The 23,188-nt window shown below is 35.5% G+C and overlaps 1 protein-coding gene across 11 annotated transcripts in view; it reads right to left on the minus strand.

The window, feature by feature from the left end:
• Cnbd1 (cyclic nucleotide binding domain containing 1) overlaps positions 1-23,188 on the minus strand; it is a 354,753-nt gene that overhangs the window by 33,366 nt on the left and 298,199 nt on the right. For 10 of the 11 annotated variants that reach the window (XR_015620077.1, XR_015620076.1, XR_015620075.1 and 7 more), the window contains 1 exon segment: positions 6,716-6,783. Coding sequence is in view for 5 of the 11 variants with exons in the window: in XM_087551194.1 (XP_087407320.1) it covers positions 6,716-6,783 (68 nt within the window). In the remaining 6 variants the exon portion in view is untranslated. 11 annotated transcript variants of the gene reach the window in all.

Consider the following 23,188-nt stretch of genomic DNA (forward strand, 5'->3'; position numbering starts at 1 on the left):
GTGTGTCACCATGACTGATCAACATTAACAGTCCTGTCTTTCAAGACGTGAACAATTTCATTGTGCTCCAAACCTCCAACATGTTCTTATGGGGTTGGAGAGATGGCTCAGCTTTTAGTAGTACTCGCTGCTTTTCTGGAGGACCTGGCTTTGGTTTTCAGTGCCCATGTGGCAATTCTTAATTGTCTGTCACTGCAGTTCCAGGCAACTCAATACTATCTTGTGCCTTCCTCAAACAACAGACACAAATGGACATATAGATGCAGGTAAAATTCATCTGCACATAATACAAATGAGAATTAATCTAATGTCTTGTAATGAGCAGAAGTGCATAAACTAGATGACGGCAATCTCAAAATAGGTCAGTTTAGATCAAGGCAATTTCCTATAAGCTTTTTACAAATAGGCAAAAAAGATTAAATCGTCCATTAAAAATAAATGATTTAGAACATCTACAATATTTTAGAGGAAATGCGTAACATTCATATGAGAATATCTATATTAATTTTTTATAACTACTAAACAAATTACCACACATTTACTGGTATTACTGATTATATATAAAGTTCAAGATCCTGTGGTAATGTTTGCATGCTTGTACCTGTGACCCTTGATCTCTTTCCTAGGTTTTCTATCTCCAGGCTCGTCTCCCTTTATGATTTCTTTATTATTTCTATCTCCATTTTTAGATCATGGATGGTTTTGTTCAATTCTTTCACCTGTTTGGTTGACACTGTTGGTCTTCCTGTGAGGTTGCCATCCCCTTCGGTTCCTATACTCCTTGCCCTAACTCTCCAGAGCAGTCCCTGACCTCCATGGTATGCTTTCATGTGGGTACCTGCATCTGTCTCAGTCAGCTGCCAGGTTGAGCCTCTCAGAGGACAGTCCATACTAGGCTCCTGTCTGCAAGCACAACATAGCATCAGTAACATTATCAGGAATTGGTGTTTGCCTATGAGATGGACCCCAAGTTGGCCCAGTCACAGGTCAACTATTCCTTTGATCTATGCTCCATTTTTGTCTCTGCATTTCTTTTAGATGGATCAAAAATTTTGTTAAGTTGGTTGTTGTCGCCATATCTCCACTAGGGTCCTGGCTGGCTACTGCAGATCATTTGTTCAGGTTCCACATCCCCACTGTTGGGTACTTTGGTTAAGGTCACTGACATTAATTCTTGGAGCCTCTCCCATTGCAGGTCTCTGGGACTTCCTAGAGACTCCACCAGCTCCCACCCCCAACTGCTGCATATTTCAATTCATAATCCTGGCTCTCTAGTCCTGTGTCTCTTTCCATACCTCATTCTGTCACCTATTCCCTTCCCTCTCCCTTCTCCCACTGAAATTCCTGCTTCCTCTGTCTCCCATGATTATTTTGCTCCCCTTCTAAGTGGGATTTAAGCATCCTTCCTAGGGCCTTTCTTCTTGTTTAACTTTGGGTTTGTGGTGTATATAATGAGCATTCTGTACTTTATGGCTAATATGCACTTATCAGTGAGTGCACACAATGCCTATCCATTTGGATCTGAGTTACCTCACTCAAAATTAAATTTTCTAGTTACATACATTTGCCCAAAACATCTATGACGCACTTGTTTTTAATAGCTGAAGATTCTGTAAATGAACCACACTTTTTGTATTCATTCTTCAGTTGAAGGACATCTGGGTTGTTTCCAGTTTCTGGCTATTACAAGTAAGGCTGCTGCAAACATCATGGAGCACATGTCCTCATGATATGTTAGAACATCTTTTAGGTATATGCCCAGGAGAAGTATAGCTGGTTCTTCAGTTAAAACTATTTCAAGTTTTCTGAGAACCTACTCTATTGATTTCCAGAGTGATTGTACAAGCTTACCATCCCTCCAGCAATGGAGGTATGTTATACTTTCTCCACATCCTCAACAGTAAATGATGTCCTTTGAGTTTTTAATATTAGCCATTCTGATTGGTGTAAGAGGATTCCAGGCTTGTTTTTATTTGCATTTCCCTGATGATTAAGGGAAATTTAGTCGAACATTTCTTTAATTTCTTCTTGGCCATTTGAGATTCCTCTACTGAAAATTCTTTGTTGAGAGCTATACCCCATTTTATTTTATTTTATTCTATTTAATTTTGGGCTCTAAAACCTTTATCTTTAAAAAAAAGCAAAGAAAGAAAAGGAACCACCCCAGAACAGGGAGAGCTCTCAGTGAACCTGCCCCACCCCTGCCTATAGTTCTCCCAGGCTCCAGAGCCTTCTGCCACTGCTATTCCTGGGAGAGCAGTCAGCTAGCATCCTTCCCCACCTCTTGAGTAAGCCTGCTCCCCAGAGTAATCAGGTACGTATCTTAACTTCTGCTTCAGAGAGAGGAATAGCCAGTGGAAATACTCAGCCCACTGACCCTCTGCCAGGCACTCTAAGCAAGCACACAGCAAGCCCAGATTTAGTGTGCTCAGTGTCCACCAAGGAGACAGCATATGTGATGTGCCAATTTAGTACCAGGGCCCAGGGACTACGCGGTGGAAGCAGGCAAGCCTGTTGGTGCATGTCCACACTGTTTCACATCACTCACTGCAGAGTGATTTTGCTTTGGTATGGGTTATCTGTCTAGGACATCGTTCATTTCGTTTAGATTTTTTTCAGTTTTGTCAAGTATAGGCTTTGAGTAAGACCTGATGGTTTTCTGAATTTCTTCAGTTTCTGTTCTGTTTCTCTTTTTATTTCTGACTTTCTAAATTTTGATACTGTCTTTGAGCCTTTTAGTTCATTTGGCTAAGGATTTCTCTATCTTGTTGATTGTCTCAAAGAACCAGCTTTTGGTTTTGTTGATTCATTGTATTGTTCTCTTTGTACTACACAGTTGATTTCAGCCCGGAATTTGAATACTTCCTGCCATCTAATTTGCTTGGGTGTGTTAGCTTCTTTAAGTTCTAGAATGTTCAGGTGTGCTGTTAAGTTACTAGTATGAGATCTCTCCAATTTATTTGTGAAGGCACTTACTTACTATGAATTTTCCCCTTAGCACTGCCTTCATTGTGTCCCATATATTTGTGTATGTTTTGCCTTCATTTTCATCAAAAATATTTACATGAGAAAAAAATCTCTAAAACCAAATGAAGTTTAGCAACCTGATTTAGAAGCATAAAGTTGGAAGAGAAGAAAAAAGCAAAGCAAATAAATGTATTGAAAAGCAAGAATTAAAATTGGTCCTAGTGCTGAAGAATTATAGGTAACTTATATAAGTATTGAAAGTCAGAATTAATGTGTCCAAAGCATGAGTCCCCCATTGTTTAGTCAATACAAAATGGTCAGCCTGAAACCATGAATTCACAACAATACTAAACATACTCAGAGAGCTTTATATTTATATAGTCATACATATGTATATATGTATGAAACAAAACCAACCAAGTGAAAGAGGTTTTCAACTTCAGAGTGAGTGGAGATGGGAAATGGAATTGATATGAGAGGTAAAATAGGAGGGTTTTTAGGTGAAAAGGGGTAGGGGGAGTGTAATAACGACATTTTCTATAAAATTTTGAAATTATAAATAATATTTTAAAATCTGAAAATTATCACAGAATATTTTGTGGATGTCAATACATAAATTAATATTAATAATTAAATTCCAATTCAAAAAAATGAAAAGAGAGAATTGATAAAAGAAGAACAAAGTACGATGACTGACTTGACCAATCTGGAAATAATTAAAGAAAAGTTAAGGCATCATGGTCATCAATATGAATATAAAGAATATGAATATCAAGCAAATACAACAAAAATCTGAGGCTTGTCATTTGATTGATAACAATTGTGGCAGTACACTCAATGGGAACGCAGTCTTCTCAATCACAGTAGGAGTTATTAAGAAAGACCTTTACTGTGAGACAGCAACCCCGTCCCTGAATTGATGCCATATCTTTCTGCTGGAGGTTTGTTCAATAAGTTCCCTCTCCATACTGTAGGGCATTTCATCTAGAGTAACCCCCTTTGAGTCCTGAGAGTTCCTCACTCTCCAGGTCTCTGGTATATTCCAGAGGGTCCTCCCAACCTCCTTCCTCCTGAGGTCACCTGTTTCCGTTCTTTCTGCTGGCCATCAGGGCTTCAGTCCTTTCCCCCCACCCAATACCAGATCATGTTTCCCTCTCCCACCATCCCCATCTCTTTTCCCTTTCCTGTCCCTCCCTCCTACCCCTCTTGTGGTTGCTTTCTTCTCCTTTCCAAGTGGAACTAAATCACATCACAAATAATAGTCTATAGCTAATTCCAGATCAGTTGACAGATAAAAATATGAAGTGATTCAGATTACACCTTGGAATGTTGACTTGGAGGAAGAGAATGTGTTCACAGAATGGTCTTCCTTGTACCAAAAGGAAAAGATATTTGGCTAAATATTAACATCTAGTTATATGGGCAAACAGCTATATATAGGTAAATAAGTAAAATTACTTTCATGTCTGTGGAAAAATGCCTATCAGCATAAATAAAGTATATCAAGCTTATAAATGTGTGCTACTTAGGCATATGATTTGTTCACTACATTTTGACTGTGTCAGAATAGTCAACAAAATGATGCTACTTTTGGCACAGTACCAGAATAGATGCCTTGGGTAATGTAAAACATAAGCAGCTCACTAACTGTCATAAAAAGACCATAGTGACAAAGACAGAGTTAAAAATGAGTACATGATCATAACACATTGCCATAGTAAATGGTTCTGTTTTATTTGTCTTTTTTTTAGCACAGATATGGATGGCTTAGTGTGCAGAACCCAGGCATGTCTCCACCAAATTGGAAGAAGGACTTGGCACATTTTTCTACTCAGCACTGAAAAACAATCTATCTACATAACGATTATTAACGAGCAATCAAAATTTTGAAGGGAAAGGAACTTACATCAAACCTGATCCTGAAAATGCATGAAATATTTTAATTTGAGACTTCTTCTAAATCCCCTCTGTACAAATTTCCAACCTAAAACTTTCTCCTTGATCTACATTATTCTCTTTAACTATTGTTCAACTGTCTGCTCCTCCTAATAGACAAGATATTCCAGTTTGGCAGCAAAGGTGGGAAGTATAACCCAGATTGCATTTCCAGATACTCATTTGCATTTCCAGATACTCAGATATTGCATTTCAGGTACTTCCTATACTTAGCTATCTGGGAAAAAGTTACACATTTTCTACATTAAAAGAATTGAGCCTTTTCTTCCATTTATATAATACTTATAGACATAGTAATATATTCGTATATGATACAATACATTATTATATAGATATATTTTTGTGGTTGTTTTTACCTAAGATTTACTGTGGTGTTCAGGGTACCACTGACTCCAAATTGAAGCTCTACTCCTAAATAAGGAGACCCTTGCACACATCTCCTGTGAAATAGTTTCCTACACTTGGCTGATGTCACAGCTGTAAAGAATATTATCTTTCCTCTGTTCCAGACTTGCTTCTTTATACTCAGGCAGACAAAGCTGTACTTATATCAGCAGAAGGAAAATATGTTCTAGAAATGTGATTTGCTCTTGGTACTAACAGGAATCATCAATGCTTGCAAATTCTTATCTCATAATGCCAGTCCTTCAAGGTGATATTCCATCTAGCATCATGGCTTATTATTGAGAAAATATGAAAATGAAATATTATCATCTTATCACATCCTTTTTATTTAGCCCCAAATCAACTAAATGTTTCACCTCAGTTTTCAAATCCAACAGAAATTCCCAAAATGTATACAGATTTCACTTCCTTAACTTGATTAGAGAAACTTATGTTCTCATCAAAGTTTCATCCTGAAAGGGCTTAGCATGTGTCTAACTCCAATGATAATAAATATCGAAAGCATCAGGTAAAATCATATGGATTTCAGTAAACTTTGGAAAAAGAAGGAGGCTGTCACTTAACACCATACTATAAACAAGTCAACATTTTAAAAGTCACTTAGTCATTGCTAGTCCTTAAAGATCTTGTAGAGCTAAGCCATCAAAATAATTTCCCATGTCCTTTGACTTCTCTACCATTTTCTCATGTGACATTTGTATAAGATAAGATGTGCCACATTTTACATATAGCCATAGGGATGTTTAGTCCAATTGAGTTCTAGCTGCTTTTCAAGAGGATCAATGCCTGTAATACAGATGGACTTCCCATAGGTCCTTCTAGTCTACTGTTGACATTTTTCAGTATACCATGTGAGACAATTAATATTGTAGCAAACACTAAGCCTCTATGTCCTTTATAAGCACATTAAAGATACAATTTTATTCAGATAAACATAGTATGTGTGCATGTATTTGTATGTGTATATAGGCATATATCTATGTGTGTATATCATATCCATAATGTTATTCACATAAAACATGTAACTTACAACTAAAATTCCCAAACAAAAATCAACCACATCTTTGAAGTATCTGCTTAAGTTTATAGTATTTCTTTAAAATGTAAAAACCTTCAAAGTAAGGCTACCTACAAACACAGTTCTGGTGAGGTAGATTTTGCATAATAGATTTTGCAGCCTAAAGTCATACTATAAAATATATCCACAGTAAAAGGAGACATACAAGCGGATGAATCATGACAAATATTTTCTTTTTAAGTTTCTTACCATGTTGTTTCCTAAAGAACTAAAGTGAGGATGAAAAAAAGCATTAGAGCATCAGAAATAATTATCAGCATTTAGTTCCCATAACTAATGATATTACTTTAGTATGAAAATTTTTCTTACTTCTGTCAGATGCCCAAAAGTTGGTTTTGCTGTTTGAATCATAAGTTCCTTGGTTATTGGATCCAGTGCTATGGGAAAATGAGAAAAATAATAATATTATTTTAAAAATAATGGAAAAGCCAAAATTTGTTCACTCTTTATTATATCAAAATAAATGACAAAATTGGATTTTCTTTAGTAATAAAACTAATTTATCTACTCATCCCAAATCACATATATAGAAAAACCACATAATCTCATAAATTGGAGCATAAATGATTCACTCTAGTTGTCACAGTGTGCACAGCATAATCAAAATTATTATTCCTGATGTACACTTAGAAGAATCATTTCCATGACAGAGTATTAAAATATTATGTTTTATTGTTTTAAAGGATGCCACGTTCCTAAGGTATAGGGAGGTGACCCAAAGTAAGAGGAAACATACAATTTATCTTTCAAATGTATGGCTTTATGAAAGTAAAACAAATTTATTTATAATTATCCTACAAATAGAATAGAATATGTTCTCAATGAAAGTTAAATGGAAATATGATTGTTGAAATTTGGCAAAGTCTAGATTCTAAAACATAAAAGAGGTTCCTGTGGGTAGTCACAGTAAAACAAGTTAATAAGTAATAGAAAAAAATTTCTACTTCTTTGGACATTTGAAAATTACAAATTAACATTGCTTTCTTACCCCAGTAAAAATAACTATCCCCAAGAACACAAACAACAAATGTTTATGGCAATGCAGGGAGAGAATAATCCTTTCCTACTACTGGCAAAGTCACTATGAAAATTAGAATGAAAGATTTACAAAAAAAGTAAAAAGTAATGTTAGAACTATCGTATACCTATTATCTTTTATTTGACAAAGGATATATACAGGATATATATGAGCAGTACACATACATCATTTGCTGTATCCTTTATAAAATCTAGGGAGTAGAATAAATCTAGACACCCATCAATAGATCAATTAATAAAGAAAATGAGGGACACACAATGGAACATTGTATTTAGCCATAAAGTGATGAGTAATTAATATCCCTGAGGAGTGAGCATTACATATTTTAAGTAGAAAAAAGTTATGTAATGAAATTACAGAGAGATTAATCATGTTTATCCTATCCAGGAAATATCAGAAAGTTCTCTGTAAAATAAATAAAGTTCATATACATTGAAGTCACAGGCAGTCGAGATATATTTGGGCAGATCCACACTGGGGAAACTCAAAGGTAGTAGGGTTTGTAGCTCATTGAGCTACACAGATTCCATGCTTGTAATTGTAAACCTACTCAAAACCCCATGGCAAAGATGTCATAAGATCTGAGTGAAGAGACACACATTAAATCTGTTATTAAAATAAACTAACTTAAACCTGAGAAAAAAGATATTTTCAATAAAATTTATGGGATTCAAATCATTCTGTAGGTCAACCACAATTGGTAGAATGTTTGGTGTGCAAACATTAGGACTTGAGTTTAGTCCCCAGAATAATTTTGAAATAGCAAGTTTTAGTAGCACATTATACATTCAGAACATGAGGGTAGAAACAGAAAGGTTGCTGGGAATCATTGGCTAGTCTGTCAGGCTCAAGCCAAGACAATTGCAATTAGGAAACATGAAGTTCAAGAAAAAGGAAGATCAAAGTGTGGATGTGTCAGACATTCTTAGACAGAAAAACAAAAAATGCTTACAGGAGGAAATATTAAGACAAAGTATGGAGCCTAAACTGAAGAAAAAGTCATCCAGAGACTCCATGACCTAGGGTATGCATACCATATACAGACACCAAACCCAGACAATACTGCGGATGCCAAGAAGTGCAAACTGACAGGAGACTGTTAACAGCTGTCTCTTGAGAGGCTCTGCCAGAGCTCAACAAATAGAGGCAGATGCTCAAAGCTAATCATTGAACTGAGAACTGAGAACCAGTCCCCGATAGAGGAGTTAGAGAAAGGACTGAAGGAGCTAAAGGGATTTGCAACCCCATAGGAAGAACAACAATATCAACCAACCAGACCCTCCAGGGACTAAACCACTATCCCAAGAGAACAAAGGGATGGACCTATGGTTTCATCTGCATATCTGGTCTCAATGGGAGGAGAGACCCTTGGTACTGCAAAGGCTCAAAAGCTCAATGCCCCATTGTAGGAGAATGTCAGGGCAGGGAGGTAGGAGGGAATCGGTGTGTGTGTGATTGAACACCCTCATAGAAGCAGGGAGAGCGCAGATGGGATAGGGGGGTTAGGGATGGGAAACTAGAAAAGGGAATAACATTTGAAATGTAATTAAATAAAATGTCCAAAAGAAAAAAATACAATAGCAGCAACAACAACAACAAAGAAAACAGGTGAAGTAAAAATAGTTAACAACAAGAATGACAAAAACAAAATAATAAAGTTACAGAGTCTTAGGGCATGGCTTAATAGAAACTGAATATGAAAACCAACAAAGATCAAGGCTTCTATCTCTTTCCCTATCATTACTTGCTCCATCTCATTCTTCTTTCTTTTTCTTCACCATGCAATGCGACCATCCCAAGTGCAGTCTCATACAATGTTATAATTCAAGAAAATTATCAGGAGCTTCTTTGTTAGAAATGATGCTGAGTTTTTCTACACCAATAAAATTGTTTATATTGCATTAGATGAAGGCATAGGCCTAGACTATTTAAATCTCTGAATAAACTTTCTAGGTCTTTAAGATAAAGAGATAAAATTTTCTGAAATAAGAAACAAATAGAGATAATTCGGATTTGTTCATGAATATTAAATCACTAAATGCCACCCTACAGGATTCTTGTGGTATTATATGATTATCAGAGGATTTTTAAAGTAAGTGAATTATTTAACTACATACTGTATTTAATCCTGTCACAATTTGACAAATGATAACTTGGCCTCTCAGGAAAACCAAACAAGTAGCCTCGTCAGGATTTAATCAGGGAATATCTAACTTGATATAAAGTTAGAATAGATGCTTTAGCAAAATTTAGATACTGTTTCTGTTGTTGTGAATTAACATAAGACAACAAAAGTTGCATAAACTTTGTCTTGGTTCTGTGGTTTGTTGCCTAATCTAAACAGAAATATTGTTTGTCATAATTTAGGCTACCTATATTATACACAATTTTTCTTATATGCTGACTTTTCTATACCTATATCATAATATTATATTTAATAATTTAGAAAATGAAATCAAGTATATCAGAAAAAGGTCTCCAAATGAAGAATAGAATAATAATTGTATAATGGCCAGTTTAACATATTAAGTATTCTGAATAACAATCCACTTTCATTTCATTCTAGCTCTACTCATTGCAAAGACAGAAGTCAAAGTGCACAAACACATTTCTGTGCTTCAGTTGACTCTGGTACATGGGGTTTTCACTCCATTTCTAACATTTAATGGGCAGGGATGGGTGCAGAAATATCAGGTGATTCCATTTCAATAATTATGGTAGTCATAAGAGAATTATTGTTTCCTCTCCTTTGTACTCATAGAAAGTCCTGAGGAGGAACAGCTGGAAAAGTAATGTCAGATTGATCTGCAGGATGTAATTCAAAGGGTCATGCTGTTAGCCGATTTCCCCAAAGAAGAATGCCCTCAAGAGTTGACAGATTTTCATGAGCATGTGTATGTGGAGCTTTAAAGCTCACTAGCTGTGAAAGAAATGGCCTATATCTGAGCTCGCTCTACAAAACAATAACAGTTTCTGGGAAGAGATACATGATGCTTCTCTTTCATTCTAAAATTGAAGTAAAATTTATAAAATTTTGGATATTATAACTAACTAAACTTACATTTGTGGGATGAAATTGATAAACTATAGAATACATAAAAAGTACAAAACACACACACAGACACAAACACACACACACACACACACACACACACACACACACACACAGTATGCAACTATAGCAAATTCTATGACTGGTTTTAAGACTAGCTAATATTTTTCTGCCCTTGTCAAATATGAGCAGAAGTACTCTCACTATGGTTCATAGAACAGAAAACTAATATCATCTATTATATATGATAGAACATATAGTCTTTTGTACAGAATTAATTTGTGTCTCTTTAAAATGCTTTGTAAAACTCACGGGCTAAAAACAGTTAAGGCAGTGAGAGTATTACACAATATAACTCACAGTTTTTGTGATTTTTCTGGTGCTTATATTTCCGAACTTTTTTTTTCCTCTAAATATTTAAATTTATTGTCATAGATAATTATAATAGCCTGTTTTGGTTTTTAAAAGGCACCACCTGCATGCTTTTATCATATTCATATAAGAAATAAATTATTTCTCTTCTTCTGTATAAACTTCCTTACGAGTCTTATTAACTTCATTTTTCTTTTCAGTTACCTTGCTACTTTAATAACACTTTCTGCTGTTGGACTGACTCCAAATGGCAAATTATGTTTTGTTAATTTTGATGATTATTTTATTCCTTGAAACTCATTTCCTGAAAATCTATTCTCTCCTCATACAATATATCCTGATTATATTTCCTCTCAGTTTGATCCCAACTTTCCTCTGATCTAAATTCACTACTTTTCTTTCTCTTATTAGAAAAGAATATAATAACATCAAAGCATAACTAAATAAAATGTAATAAGATAAACCAAAAACCATCATATCAAAGTTGCCCAAGACAAAACAACAAAAGTAAAAGAGCCCAAGGAAAGAAAGATACAAGAATCAAAGACCCATTCATTCCCATACACATGAGTTCTATGAAAGTACTAAACAGAGAGATATCGTATATGTGCAGAGGACCCAGTAAAGATCCATGTAGGCCCTGTGCTTGCTGCTTTAGTCTCTGAATTCTTATGAGCTTTCCTTGGTCGATTTAGAGGGCCTTGTTCTACTGGAGACGTCTATCCCCATTAACTATTGCACTCTTTCTGCCTCCTATTCCATGGGGTTTTCTAAGCTCTAATGGTAGGGATTTGATGGGAGCTCTGTGTTCCAAGCCCTTTCCTCTCCTCTCCCCATCCCTTGCTCCTTCCCACTCCCTGTCCCTCTCCCCCTCTCATTCCCTCCCTTCCTCTTTCCTCTCCCTCTCCCCTCCCCATCCTCCCTTCCCCCCCTCTCTTCATGTTTGTTCAACTCATTTCAAATATTATGACACTGATGATAACCTTTTCATTTCTTGTATTTTATCATTTCTAAGATTCTCTACAAACATAATGTCATTTATTACAATCAATAAATGTTGATATAGAATAAGTGTATTCACTTAAATATAAATTCTTTACAATTTCCTCTGTATGTATTGTTAATCCATGGGTCTTTCAAGACAATTTTTCTTTATTGTAATATAACAACAAAGGGGACTGAACCCAGGGCCTTGCGCTTTCTAGGCAAGTCTCTAACACTGAACTAAATCCCCAACCCCTATAATTGAATTTTTATTTTCTCTGTTTTGTCAGGATTAACTGTAGAACACATTCTTGTGACTCATCCTCTAAAATAAGATGAAATGTGATAGAAAAAACCAATATGTGTTCTGCCTTATAACATTTCTTCAAACTTACATACTACTATTGATATTTTTTTTTACTTTGATATCACATTTGTTCATAAAACTTCCCCACTTAAAATGTACAACGTGTTAGTGTTTAACATATTCATCAGTGAGTTCTGGGACATTTGTATCAATGAAGACAATATGCCTATAAGCCCTATCTCTCCATTTCCAGCACCACACATACTTGTAAACACTCACTCATTTTGCATCTTTACAAATTTTTACATTTTGTACATTTTTCCATGTTAACATAATTTGTAACATTTGTACCTGGGATTTTTGGCATAATTTTTAATGTTTTTTTTTCAACTAAGTTTATAGGATAAGTCAGTACTTCATTATTCATGATGGATGGGTAACATAGAATATGGCATACTGTATTTTCTTTATTCATTCATCACTTGATTGACATTTAGTTGTTCCCCATTTGAAGCTATTACACATATGTATAATGTGGCTTTGAACATAAAAACTGTGTAGATATCTGTTTTAAACCGGTTGTATATATGTTAGAAATAGAAATGCAATGACATGGGAAAATTCATGGTTTTCTCTTTGAGAACTCCAAAACTATCTTCTAAACAACCATTTTGCATTCTTACCAGTTATGTTTAGAGACTCTATACTTTTCAGGTGCTGACTGATGTAAAATAACCCATACTCTTTTCACTGTAAAGTCGAAGTGGTATCACACTGTTGTTTAAAGTTGCATTTAAAAGGCTTGTTTTAAAGCACTTATATGTCTGCACATACATGCTGATATAGGTGTTATTTGTTTCCCAAGGCCAAAGAGGGAATAGGATCCTCTACAGATGAGTTGCAGGCAGCTGTGAGCTGTCCAATGTAGATACTGGAAACTGAACTTGAGTCCCCTAAAAGAGCAGTATATACTGTTAATCCTGGAACTATCTCTCCAGATCTTGACTCTCATATAAAACTTGATAAAATAAAGGCAAACTTCTTTAGGAAAAAGCTGGCTTTATTATTGAAAGACAATACATCTTTATATACCAGGCCCAAATAAGTTAATAATAATTTAGGGTGTTTTTTTTCCTATTCTGTGAGTAGTTCGCTTTAGTTTTTCTGTTTTATTTTTTAATTTTTTTCAAGAGTTTTCTTTGAAACATATTTTGAAGGTAGGCATAGTGGCACACACCTTTAATTCCAGCACATGAGAGTCAGAGGAAGGTTGATCTGTAATGAGTTCGAGGCCAGACTATTCTACATAGTAAATTCAGGACAACCAGAGGTATGTATTGCGACAATCTCAAACAGCAGCAAACAAAACCCAAATGAGATGTATGGTTGATTGGTCAGTTGGTTGGTTGGTTGGTTGGTTGGTTGGTTGGTTGGTTGGTTGGTTGGGTTGGTTAGGTTGATTGGTTGGTTTTTGGTTTGCTTGCTTGCTTACTTACTTAAAAGCTTTGGCATAGTTATTGAAAGTCAGTAGAGGGAGCCAGTTTTATAATAAAAAGCTGAGGTGGGGAAAATATCAGGTTCCCTAAGACATGCCATAGGCTATGAATTGAGTTTGCTATTCTGAGAAATCTCATAAAATTGAGATTCAAAAGAAAAACTGGGGTGAAGAACCCTGAGAGGGTGAACTGGGAGGGGAGAAACATTTTGGGTGTAGATAATTAATTTTTAAAAAGACTTAAAAACAAAAATATGAGCTACATCCCAAGACTATGCAAACAAATTTCATGACTAGTGTATACAACACTTTAAAAAAACCAACTACTCCTGAGCATGAAGCCTGCCTTGAAATGTAGTTGCTATACCCAGTGTCATTCCACTAGGGATATTTTTTTTCTCCTAGCAGCAACCAATTGAAAATGGCTTCTTGGTTAGGGTTGGACTTTGTTTTCCTTTTCTCTTCTTGGTGCTAGAGTTTTTACCTGGTTTAACTTATACTGACTTTGTGTGAAATGTCACAGTCCTTGTTTGTTCATACTTGCATTATATTTGTTGTGTTTAGAAGACATTTACTCCTGGGAGTCATCCACCTCTGGCTCCAATGAGCTGCCTACCTGTCTTCCATATAGATCCGGGAACCTTGCAGGGAGAGGTATCATTCATATTTTCCATTTAGGGCTGAGTGTTCCAACCTTACTCTGTGTATGTAATCTAGCTATGAGTCTCTATGTGAAATCCCATAGGTTGCAAGAGAAAAACTTCTCTGATGAAATCTCTAGTTTTATCAAGGTGGTAATTTAAATGGGTGATACTACACTGCCAGTTGATATCACTTAAGCTACAATAAATTCAGAAACCAACCTCTACTCTTGGAATAGATTGTACCTTAACGTAATGCTTTGTAAATGATGTACAATTTAATTTATGAGCCACTATTGAGAACACTTATCTTTGTTCACACAAATATTGACTTAAAATTTCTTATTATCCTCACATGGCTTTAGTAATGATTGCACCAAATAATGAGTTTTGAAACACACATTAAACTTTCACTATTTTTAGTTAACCCTATTATTTCTCCCAATGTTACCTATATCTTTTGGTGTCATTAAACAATTGCCCCATTTTTTTCTCAAAAGTCATCCTTTAAAAAAATGCTTTGCAGCTAGTGGGTATTATAATACACATATAAATAAGGGTTTTTTTTTAATTTATTCTTTCAGAGACTCAACAAAATCTTTAATGTTTGTCTTGAAGTTGGGCATTAAAATTGAAGCACTGCTCAGTATCTCCAGTAAGTACAAGTTTGCATCATGGTGAAGACTGCTTTCCAAACCTGTTCCAGAACTAAATGAAAAACGTCCGCATAGGCAAATTAAATACATCAAAGTTGTCAAAGACTAACCTAGGTTTCTTATACAATTACTCCTGGATTACTGAAAATATGTAATAATTTTCAATTAACTGTGTTCACATAATTTGTAATATAATTACAGTGTATATATCATACTTTTATTATGAAACCATATTTGAAGATTATATTTAAGAAACAACATTTATTTCTATCTTTCTGGTTATTTTAACTCACATTCCAGTCATTGCCCATCCCTATCAGTCCTATCTCCCATGGTTCTTCCCATTCCTCCTTACCCTTGCCTCTGATAGGATGCTTTCCCCACACCAGGCCTCTGCCTTCCTTGGGACCTCAAGTCTCTTGAGGATTAAGCACATCTTTTCCCACTAAGGCCTGAACAAGCAGATCCCTGCTATACATGTGCTAGGGCTCTCTGACTGGCCTGTGTATGTTCCTGGTTGGTGGCTCAGTCTCTGGGTAATTTGAGAATGTTGGTCTTCCTATGTGGTCACTCTCCCCTTCAGCTGCTTCAATCAATCCCCTCATTCATCCATAGGTGTCTCAGACTTCAGTTCAATGGTTGAGTGTATCTGTTTCTGCCTAAGTCAGCTGCTAGTAGAACTTCAGGCTCTCATGTGTAAGCACATCATAGCATCAGTAATAGTGTTGGGCCTTGTGCCCTCCCATGAAACGGATTCTAAGTTGGGCTGGCCATTGGACTGCCTTTCCTTCAGTCTCTTCTCCATTTTTGTCCCTGCTGTTCATTTACAGGAATAGTTCTGGGTCAGAAATTTTGACTGTGCATTCTATTGGTGGTAGTGTCTGCAAGTTGCAATAGTCTATTCTATCCCTGGCTAGAACTGTGAAATTTACTTTAGAATTTTTTTTGTCAAAGTCTGCCTTCTTTGTCTTGAAGCTATACCGTGTGTGTGTGTGTGTGTGTGTGTGTGTGTGTGTGTGTGTGTGTATGCACATTGCATTTTGAGGTCTGAGAGTTGCACTAACTTCTGTGTATAGAAACTTAAATTTAAAAATGCAGATCAGCACATTGTCCATTTAGCAGAATAATAAAAGTAGCTCGTCCTTGGAGACTGTAAACTTCCAACAACGTCCTTCGTCAGAATTATAGTATCGGACATGTGACTCCTCACATGGAATTTTACATATATATATGTATATGTATACATATACATATATATGTATACATGTATATATACATGTATTTATATATATATGTATATATATACATATATGTGTGTATGTGTGTGCATATATATTGCATCATTAAAAGAACAGATTAAAACCTAACAAAAATGATTTATCTCTATTAAAGGATTTCTTTGATTTTAATAGGATTTATGTCTATATATGTTGTTTTGTTTGCTCATGTGATATTTTATACTTTTTCATACCTTTAATATCTCGTATAATTTCTGCTGCTAAGAAGCTCTAAATATGTATTTTGCCTTTTTAAAATCTACTATTATTGAGTGTGCTTATGACTTGAGGGAGGGCACATTTATACTGAGGTTTACATCTGGAGGTCAGAGTACAACTTTAGGGAAATGTTTCCCTTTCACTTTACATGGTTCCCAACTGAACAAAAGTTTTCAGGTTTGTATGACAAGTGCCTCTTTAACCCCTGAGCCATATTTCTTGCTCTTCTTTATTTTACTATTTGCTTCCTATTTGTTCAGTGTAAGGTTACCTTTTCATTATTCACATTTTATTATTTAGCACTATTTTGCTTTTTATTTTATATTTATAAATGCCAGCACCCATTCTTTTATTATATAAATTAACGGGTTTCATTAAGATAGTTTAAAAATATTCCCCCTACAAATTAAAACATCCATTGTTATTGCAATATTCTCCTGTTTACTCACTAAAACATCCAGATTTTATTCAGATATAAACATAAAGATCCTTTTTAAGGTACCTTATATAGATTATGCACATTAAATTTTGTAGTGTTTCCCATTATCTTCAAGAAATGTTAGTTCCCTAAGTCAGTGCTATAGCAGATCCTGGGTGCTAATGACATTGTTTGATTCATGTTCTCTTTCTCTTTTAGCAAACATAATCTCACTGCTCATCACAGACTCAAGAAAAGTGTGACAGATTCACTTGGTAAATATTTAGAATTTTTTTACTAGTTTTGAATGTAAAACTGTCAGCAGTATTTGGTATGTTTATGAATGTATGTGAATATGTATGTATGTGACACTGTGTGTGTGGGGGGGGGTATGGCGTGGTGTGTTTGAGAGACAGAAAGATAGACAGAAGTTCGGTAGGGAGAAACTGATTTTAAAGTTTTATAATATTATACTTAGTTATTTGATCTGAATAATACATGGTTATCTACTTAATTTTCGGAACAAAAAGAACAGAATACAATAACCATTTATTTTAATGACTTGTTCTAACTTTTATAGCCTTATTAGCAAGAAGTTTATATGAATAACAAAATCTTCCATGGCAAAAATTATATTCATACTTGCTCATGAGTAGCAATCATAAAGGTCAACCTATGCTTACCTTGAAAGTTTAGAAAAGTATAGGAGAAAAGCTCTCAAAGATAGGATTCAAAAATGCAATATTAGTCATATACGTGCCTTTTTCAGACACAAAAACAAAGGATTATACCCACATATAATATATTCATATTGCGAAAGGTCATATATCCTTGTTCTGGTAGTGCTTATTTGATAGAGACATCTGAAATTTTAGCATTATATATAACTTTCAGAGTCTAAAATAGACAAATCAAGGCAATCTGGATGAATGATCTATGGGTATCATATAGGGCACAGTGGCTATCAAGGTTCGCAATGTGTTCTAAAACCAGCAATAGCAGTTCTTAGTATCTCCAGGGTATTGCAGTATTAGACCTCAATCTAGGACCACTGTACAGCAAGTCTGAAACCAAATGTTGCTTCCATTGCTTAATACCAGCAAAGGTCACTAAGTAGTCAATAAACCTGTCTTTTTTTTACCTATACTGCGTATAGGTAAATCCTTCAGGAAAGAGAAAGATATGAGTTCTATGTACACTAACAAGTCATCTGAAAATGTACACATTGTACAGTTCTATATTTATTATAAAATAGATTCTCACCTTAAACAACATATCCTAGTAACCATGGTAGCATTTGCTTGTTATCTGAGAGTGAGGGAAAGATGAGAAAATTATTAGTCTAGGTTCGGTCTGGGCTACGTATAAGGCACCAGGTCATTTTGAACATTAAACTGTAAACTTCACATACGTGAAGTAAAAGGTAAAGAAGGAGAAGAGGAGGAGGAGTAGGAGGAGGGAAAAAGAGAGGAGGGAAAAAAGACAGAAAGTCTGACAGGGGAGGGAGTGAAGAAGGGAAGAAAAGGGTAGGAGGGAAGGAGGGGAAAAGAGAAAGAAAGAGAAAGAGAGAGTGAGAGAGAGAATCAAGAAAGAAAGAAAGAGAGAGAAAGAAAGAAAGAAAGGAAGAAAGAAACAAAGAAAGGAATGAAGGAAGAAAGAAAAGAAAGAAATTAAGACAGAGAAAATGAAGGAAGGGATGGGGGGATGGATGCATAGATGCAGGGAGTAAGAGACAAGGTGGGAAGTAATGAAGATAGGAAGATAGATTGGTTGCACTAACCAAATAAGTAATTGAGATAAAACTCTGAACACTCTATGGCACTGACTGGACATATTTCTATGACTAAGCTGTTGGACAGGCCACGAGCAAAATCTAATGACTCAAAAGACCAAATAAAGGCAAGGCCTCCTCAGAGGTCAGTGCCTTCCTCCAGTCAAGCCATGAGTGATGCTATTCAGACATAAAGAAAAGCAGTTCTTGGGAAATGCATCTTGGGAAAGACCAGCATGAGCTTGACTACCTCCTGATAACACCAGGTTCCTGGATGCCAATGTAACACATTGAATTCTTAAATATATCTTTAATAAAAGAAAATCAGAAAATCTCATTTGGAAGGAGAAAAAAATTTTCTGCTTACTGGACATTTTTTTAAACATTTTATTACCACAAATGTAATATGAATTTACTTCTAATCAACAAGAAGATTGTTTTTATATAAAATGAATGGTATTCTAAAATTTCCATTTGGTTAAAACAATAAGAAAGAAGTGTATCATCAGAGATCTCCTCTCGTTTTGAATAAAATATTACATATTCTTAAGCAAGAAGTTTCTTTAGAGTTCTAACCACTTCGTCTAAGTTTTGAAAAAAAAATTACTTGAGTGTCATTAAAACAGTATTCATTCCTGCTGAGATTGTCACAGTAGAAAGATTCAATACAGACATCTGAAAGGGAGCTTAGAAAGTATACATGAATACAAACAGTGGCTGCAATAATGATGCTTAGAGGTTTTAAAGGAGCATGTCTGATTCCAGTAAAAAAGACTGCAAACACCAAATAATATGTTATTAATGTGTGTATATACTGACAAATGACATTGACAACAGTACCAAGTTTGTTGATTTAATGTGGATTAAACACTTGTGTGTGTGTTTGTGTGTATGTGTGTGTGAGTGTGTGTGTGTGTGTGTGTGTGTGTGTGTGTGTGTGTGTGTGTGTGTGTCTGTGAAATAAGATACATTTAAAATATCTTTTCAGGTTAGCCCTGCCTGTGAAAGTCAGTGCAAAACTGTGCTGGTAGCCTGTAAAACAAGATGGAAATTAAACACGGCCTTAAGTGAACCTCTGTTGGATTTTTGTATGTTTCTGAAAACTAAGGGCACCGTGCTTCAATTTCAACACGTAGAGACTTCTTAACAGAGCAAGTGGAAGGAGCAGTCTATGATTAAACCACCCACCAACTTGATATTCTCTTGGTCGAAGATAATATTTTTCCTCTCTGTTCCTTTGCTCACACTATGTTTTTTACAACTTTCTCATTATATTCATATATGTTAAAAGAAAAAATCCAACCTGAACGTTTTTTTTTTTCCATTTATTATATATGAGTACACTGTAGCTGTCTTCAGATACACCTGAAGAGGGCATCAGATCTCTTTACAGATGGTTGTGAGCCATCATATGGTTGCTGGGAATTGAACTCATGACCTCTGGATGAGCAGTCAGGTGCTCTTAACCACTGAGCCATCTCTCCAGCCCTCAACCTGAACGTTCTTAAATAGTAAGTAGTTACTGATACATAATGTTCTACAAAAAGAAATGTGGTTTTTAAAGTTTGTTGGTTTACTACTGCGTTTTATATCAGTACGAAGGAAAGCTTCCAAGGGATTTAAACGTAATTAGAACTGGGTCACATATCATTTCCTAAGCTAATTATTAACAAGGAATGAAAGACTCTTCACACATTCAGAGATATGTGTCAGTATAACTGTATCAAATGATATTTTGAGTTATGGAAGATAAAACTGGTATTCAGAGTTCAATATTAATACTTATTTCCATACACTTCAAATTCACCCATATGTGAATAAAAAATATTAACTTCCTACCAAACAGGACCTAAGCTGTTACTACATTTAACCTAGAACCCGCCTGGACACTATTTTGAAATTCGTGTGTTGTGAATTCAGCCCCCTTTGGTACTTCAAACTGTGGTGAAATGTGCATTGTTTGTTGTATAACAGATCGAGGCCAGGAAAACACCACATCTGAAAAGTCAACATTAGGGAACGGCACGATGTTGATTAGCACACTTTCACGAGTTCCCAGCACATATCAGACTCAATGACACATTGAGGAGGAGGGCGTCTTGCTCACCCAACAAGCTATCCTAAGCATCTGGCATCTGTGACAAAACCACTGCTCTTCTTTTTTCCATTTGTATATCTAAGATGGATACACATTCCTTTTTATTTTGGAGGGAACAAGCCTTCAGCCCTTATTTTCCACTTTAGTATAAAATTAGAAAGTCAACTATGCGTTTGAAAATGAAATATTCTAGGGTCTTATCTAGGATACTATGTTTATTTCCATGTAGTTATAACTTTAATAGGATTCCTATGTATTTATGTATTTACTTTGAGGTATTTGTTTGACCTTCTGAATGAAAAAACATATTCATAAATAGATTTTGAGTGTATAAATTTCTAGTGCCACTGCAAGCTTTTATGGAATAACTTCGTAAATTAATGACTATAAAATGATACATTAAACCTAACTTATGGCTAAGTCCTCCAGGCTACATTTCAGGATCTTCTTTAAAGAGAAAGACTCATTTGTCAGAAACCATATACGGGCGCTTTTTGAAAAACACAAAGCTCAAAAGCACTTTCTGAGACAAATTCATTAAATTAAAGTTCCAAGGACTAGTAATGTAGTTTAGTTATGCTTTCAAAACCAATATATAGTGAAAGCAACCCTTTCTTTTGCCAGGCTTATTTTGAAAGTACAGTTACCTGTTTCCTAATCTTATCTAATAATCTTTCTACCATTCTGCTTCTCAATATATCAGACATTGACTTCAGATTATAGCACAGTTTTTATAATATAAAGAACCAAATTACCAGTCTTTCAATTTGTGTAGCAATGAGTGTGAGAAAAGCATCTATAAATAAACTTTTATTAACTGATGGCACCATGAGAGGATTAACTATGTCCCTTTCTTGAAAATTCTTAATAGTAGCTACAAAAATAATCAATGTTTTTAATATCCTGATATTTTTTCCAAGATCTAAATCCTTTCTTTTGTTTTTAAATATGCCTATAATATAACTAGACGCTGCATTGAATGTTCAGGAGTTTTCTACTCAAGAATGGTAGAGTCTTTCAACAACTAAATGTTACATGTCACAGAGTACCAATTGCACAATGTAGTTCAGGACTCAGTTTCTCAATGGTGTTCTGAATAAGAGACAAGGAAAACTATATCTGGTTGATTTAGGTGCAAAAGTAGCTAAGTTGTACAGTCAATTAATTGGCAGTTTGCAGGGTTCGTAGGAATACTATATTAACTCTGAGACAAAAACTAAAGGGATTAGGGTCCTACTCAGATCTTGCTACAGAAACTACTCTCTGTGAAGTTATTTTGCCAGTGCTGTAAGCATTCATTTCTCGTGTGTGAAGTCGATACATGTTTTCTAGCTCCAAATATTGTTTCTCTCCTAATTACTCAATTGTGTCTTGACATTACTGATTTTTTCCACATCATTTTTTTGCTATTTAGAAAAATGCATATGGAAAATGTTTTATGTAATTCACTGATGGTTCAAGTTATTGAAGTTCAAGTCGTTGTGTTATAATATTGGACTTATGACAAGACAGGGTTTTTATATGTAGCATAAACTGACCTTGAGTTTGAATTCTTCCCTTTATACCAGAGTGCCACGCTAAATTTTCCTAAACTGATATAGCTTAGTTTCAAATATTATCCAAAAATAATTTGAAATACATGTGAGGTCTTTGCACTTTATTTTAAAGCAAAGAACTTTAAAACAAAGATCAAACTACTTTCTTCTCTAGATGTGTATCCTCAATTAAGAGTCTAATTCACTAATGAAGAACATGGAGACATAAAAGAAAGGAGAAAATAGGATTCAGGAAGGATGTTAAGTTATCCTAAAATAACACCAGCTTGCACTCCCGTGGCACCAAATGTTAACATTGCTCAAGGCAGAAAAGTTGCTTGAAAATCCTTGTTTCTCAAGTCAAAAGGCCCAAGTAAGGATGCCTCAATTCTACTTGGGAGAAGAAAGCAATCCCAGGGGGCAGAAGGAAGAAGGGACTTGGGTCGGAGCGAGGTGGCAGGGATGGTAGTAGACATCATCAGGTGTTGGGAAATAGGACTGAAGCCTTGAGGGCTACAGAATGAGTGGAAACAGGCAACCTCAGGAGGTAGGAAGTTGGAAGGCCCTCTAAAATATACCAGAAACCTTGGAAAGTGAGAGACTCTCAGGACTCAAAGGGAGGGACCTTGGATAAAATGCCCTAAAGTGGAGAGAGGGAACTTGCAGAGTCCACCTCCAGTAGAAAGACCCGACATCAAGTGGATGGATGGGGTTGCCAATTCACAGTCAAAAACTCTGACCCAGAATTGTTCTTGTCTGAAAGAATTCCAGGAACAAAAATGGAGAAGAGATTGAGGGAAAAGAAGACCAGTGACCATCCCAAATTGGGATCCCAGCTCAAGAGGATGCCCCATGGCCTCGACACTATTACTGATGCTATAGTGTACTTACAGACAGACCTAGACTGGCTGTCCTTTG

This window comes from Rattus norvegicus, chromosome 5, assembly GCF_021556685.1.
Source record: "Rattus norvegicus strain SHRSP/BbbUtx chromosome 5, alternate assembly SHRSP_T2T, whole genome shotgun sequence".
NCBI lineage: Eukaryota > Metazoa > Chordata > Mammalia > Rodentia > Muridae > Rattus > Rattus norvegicus.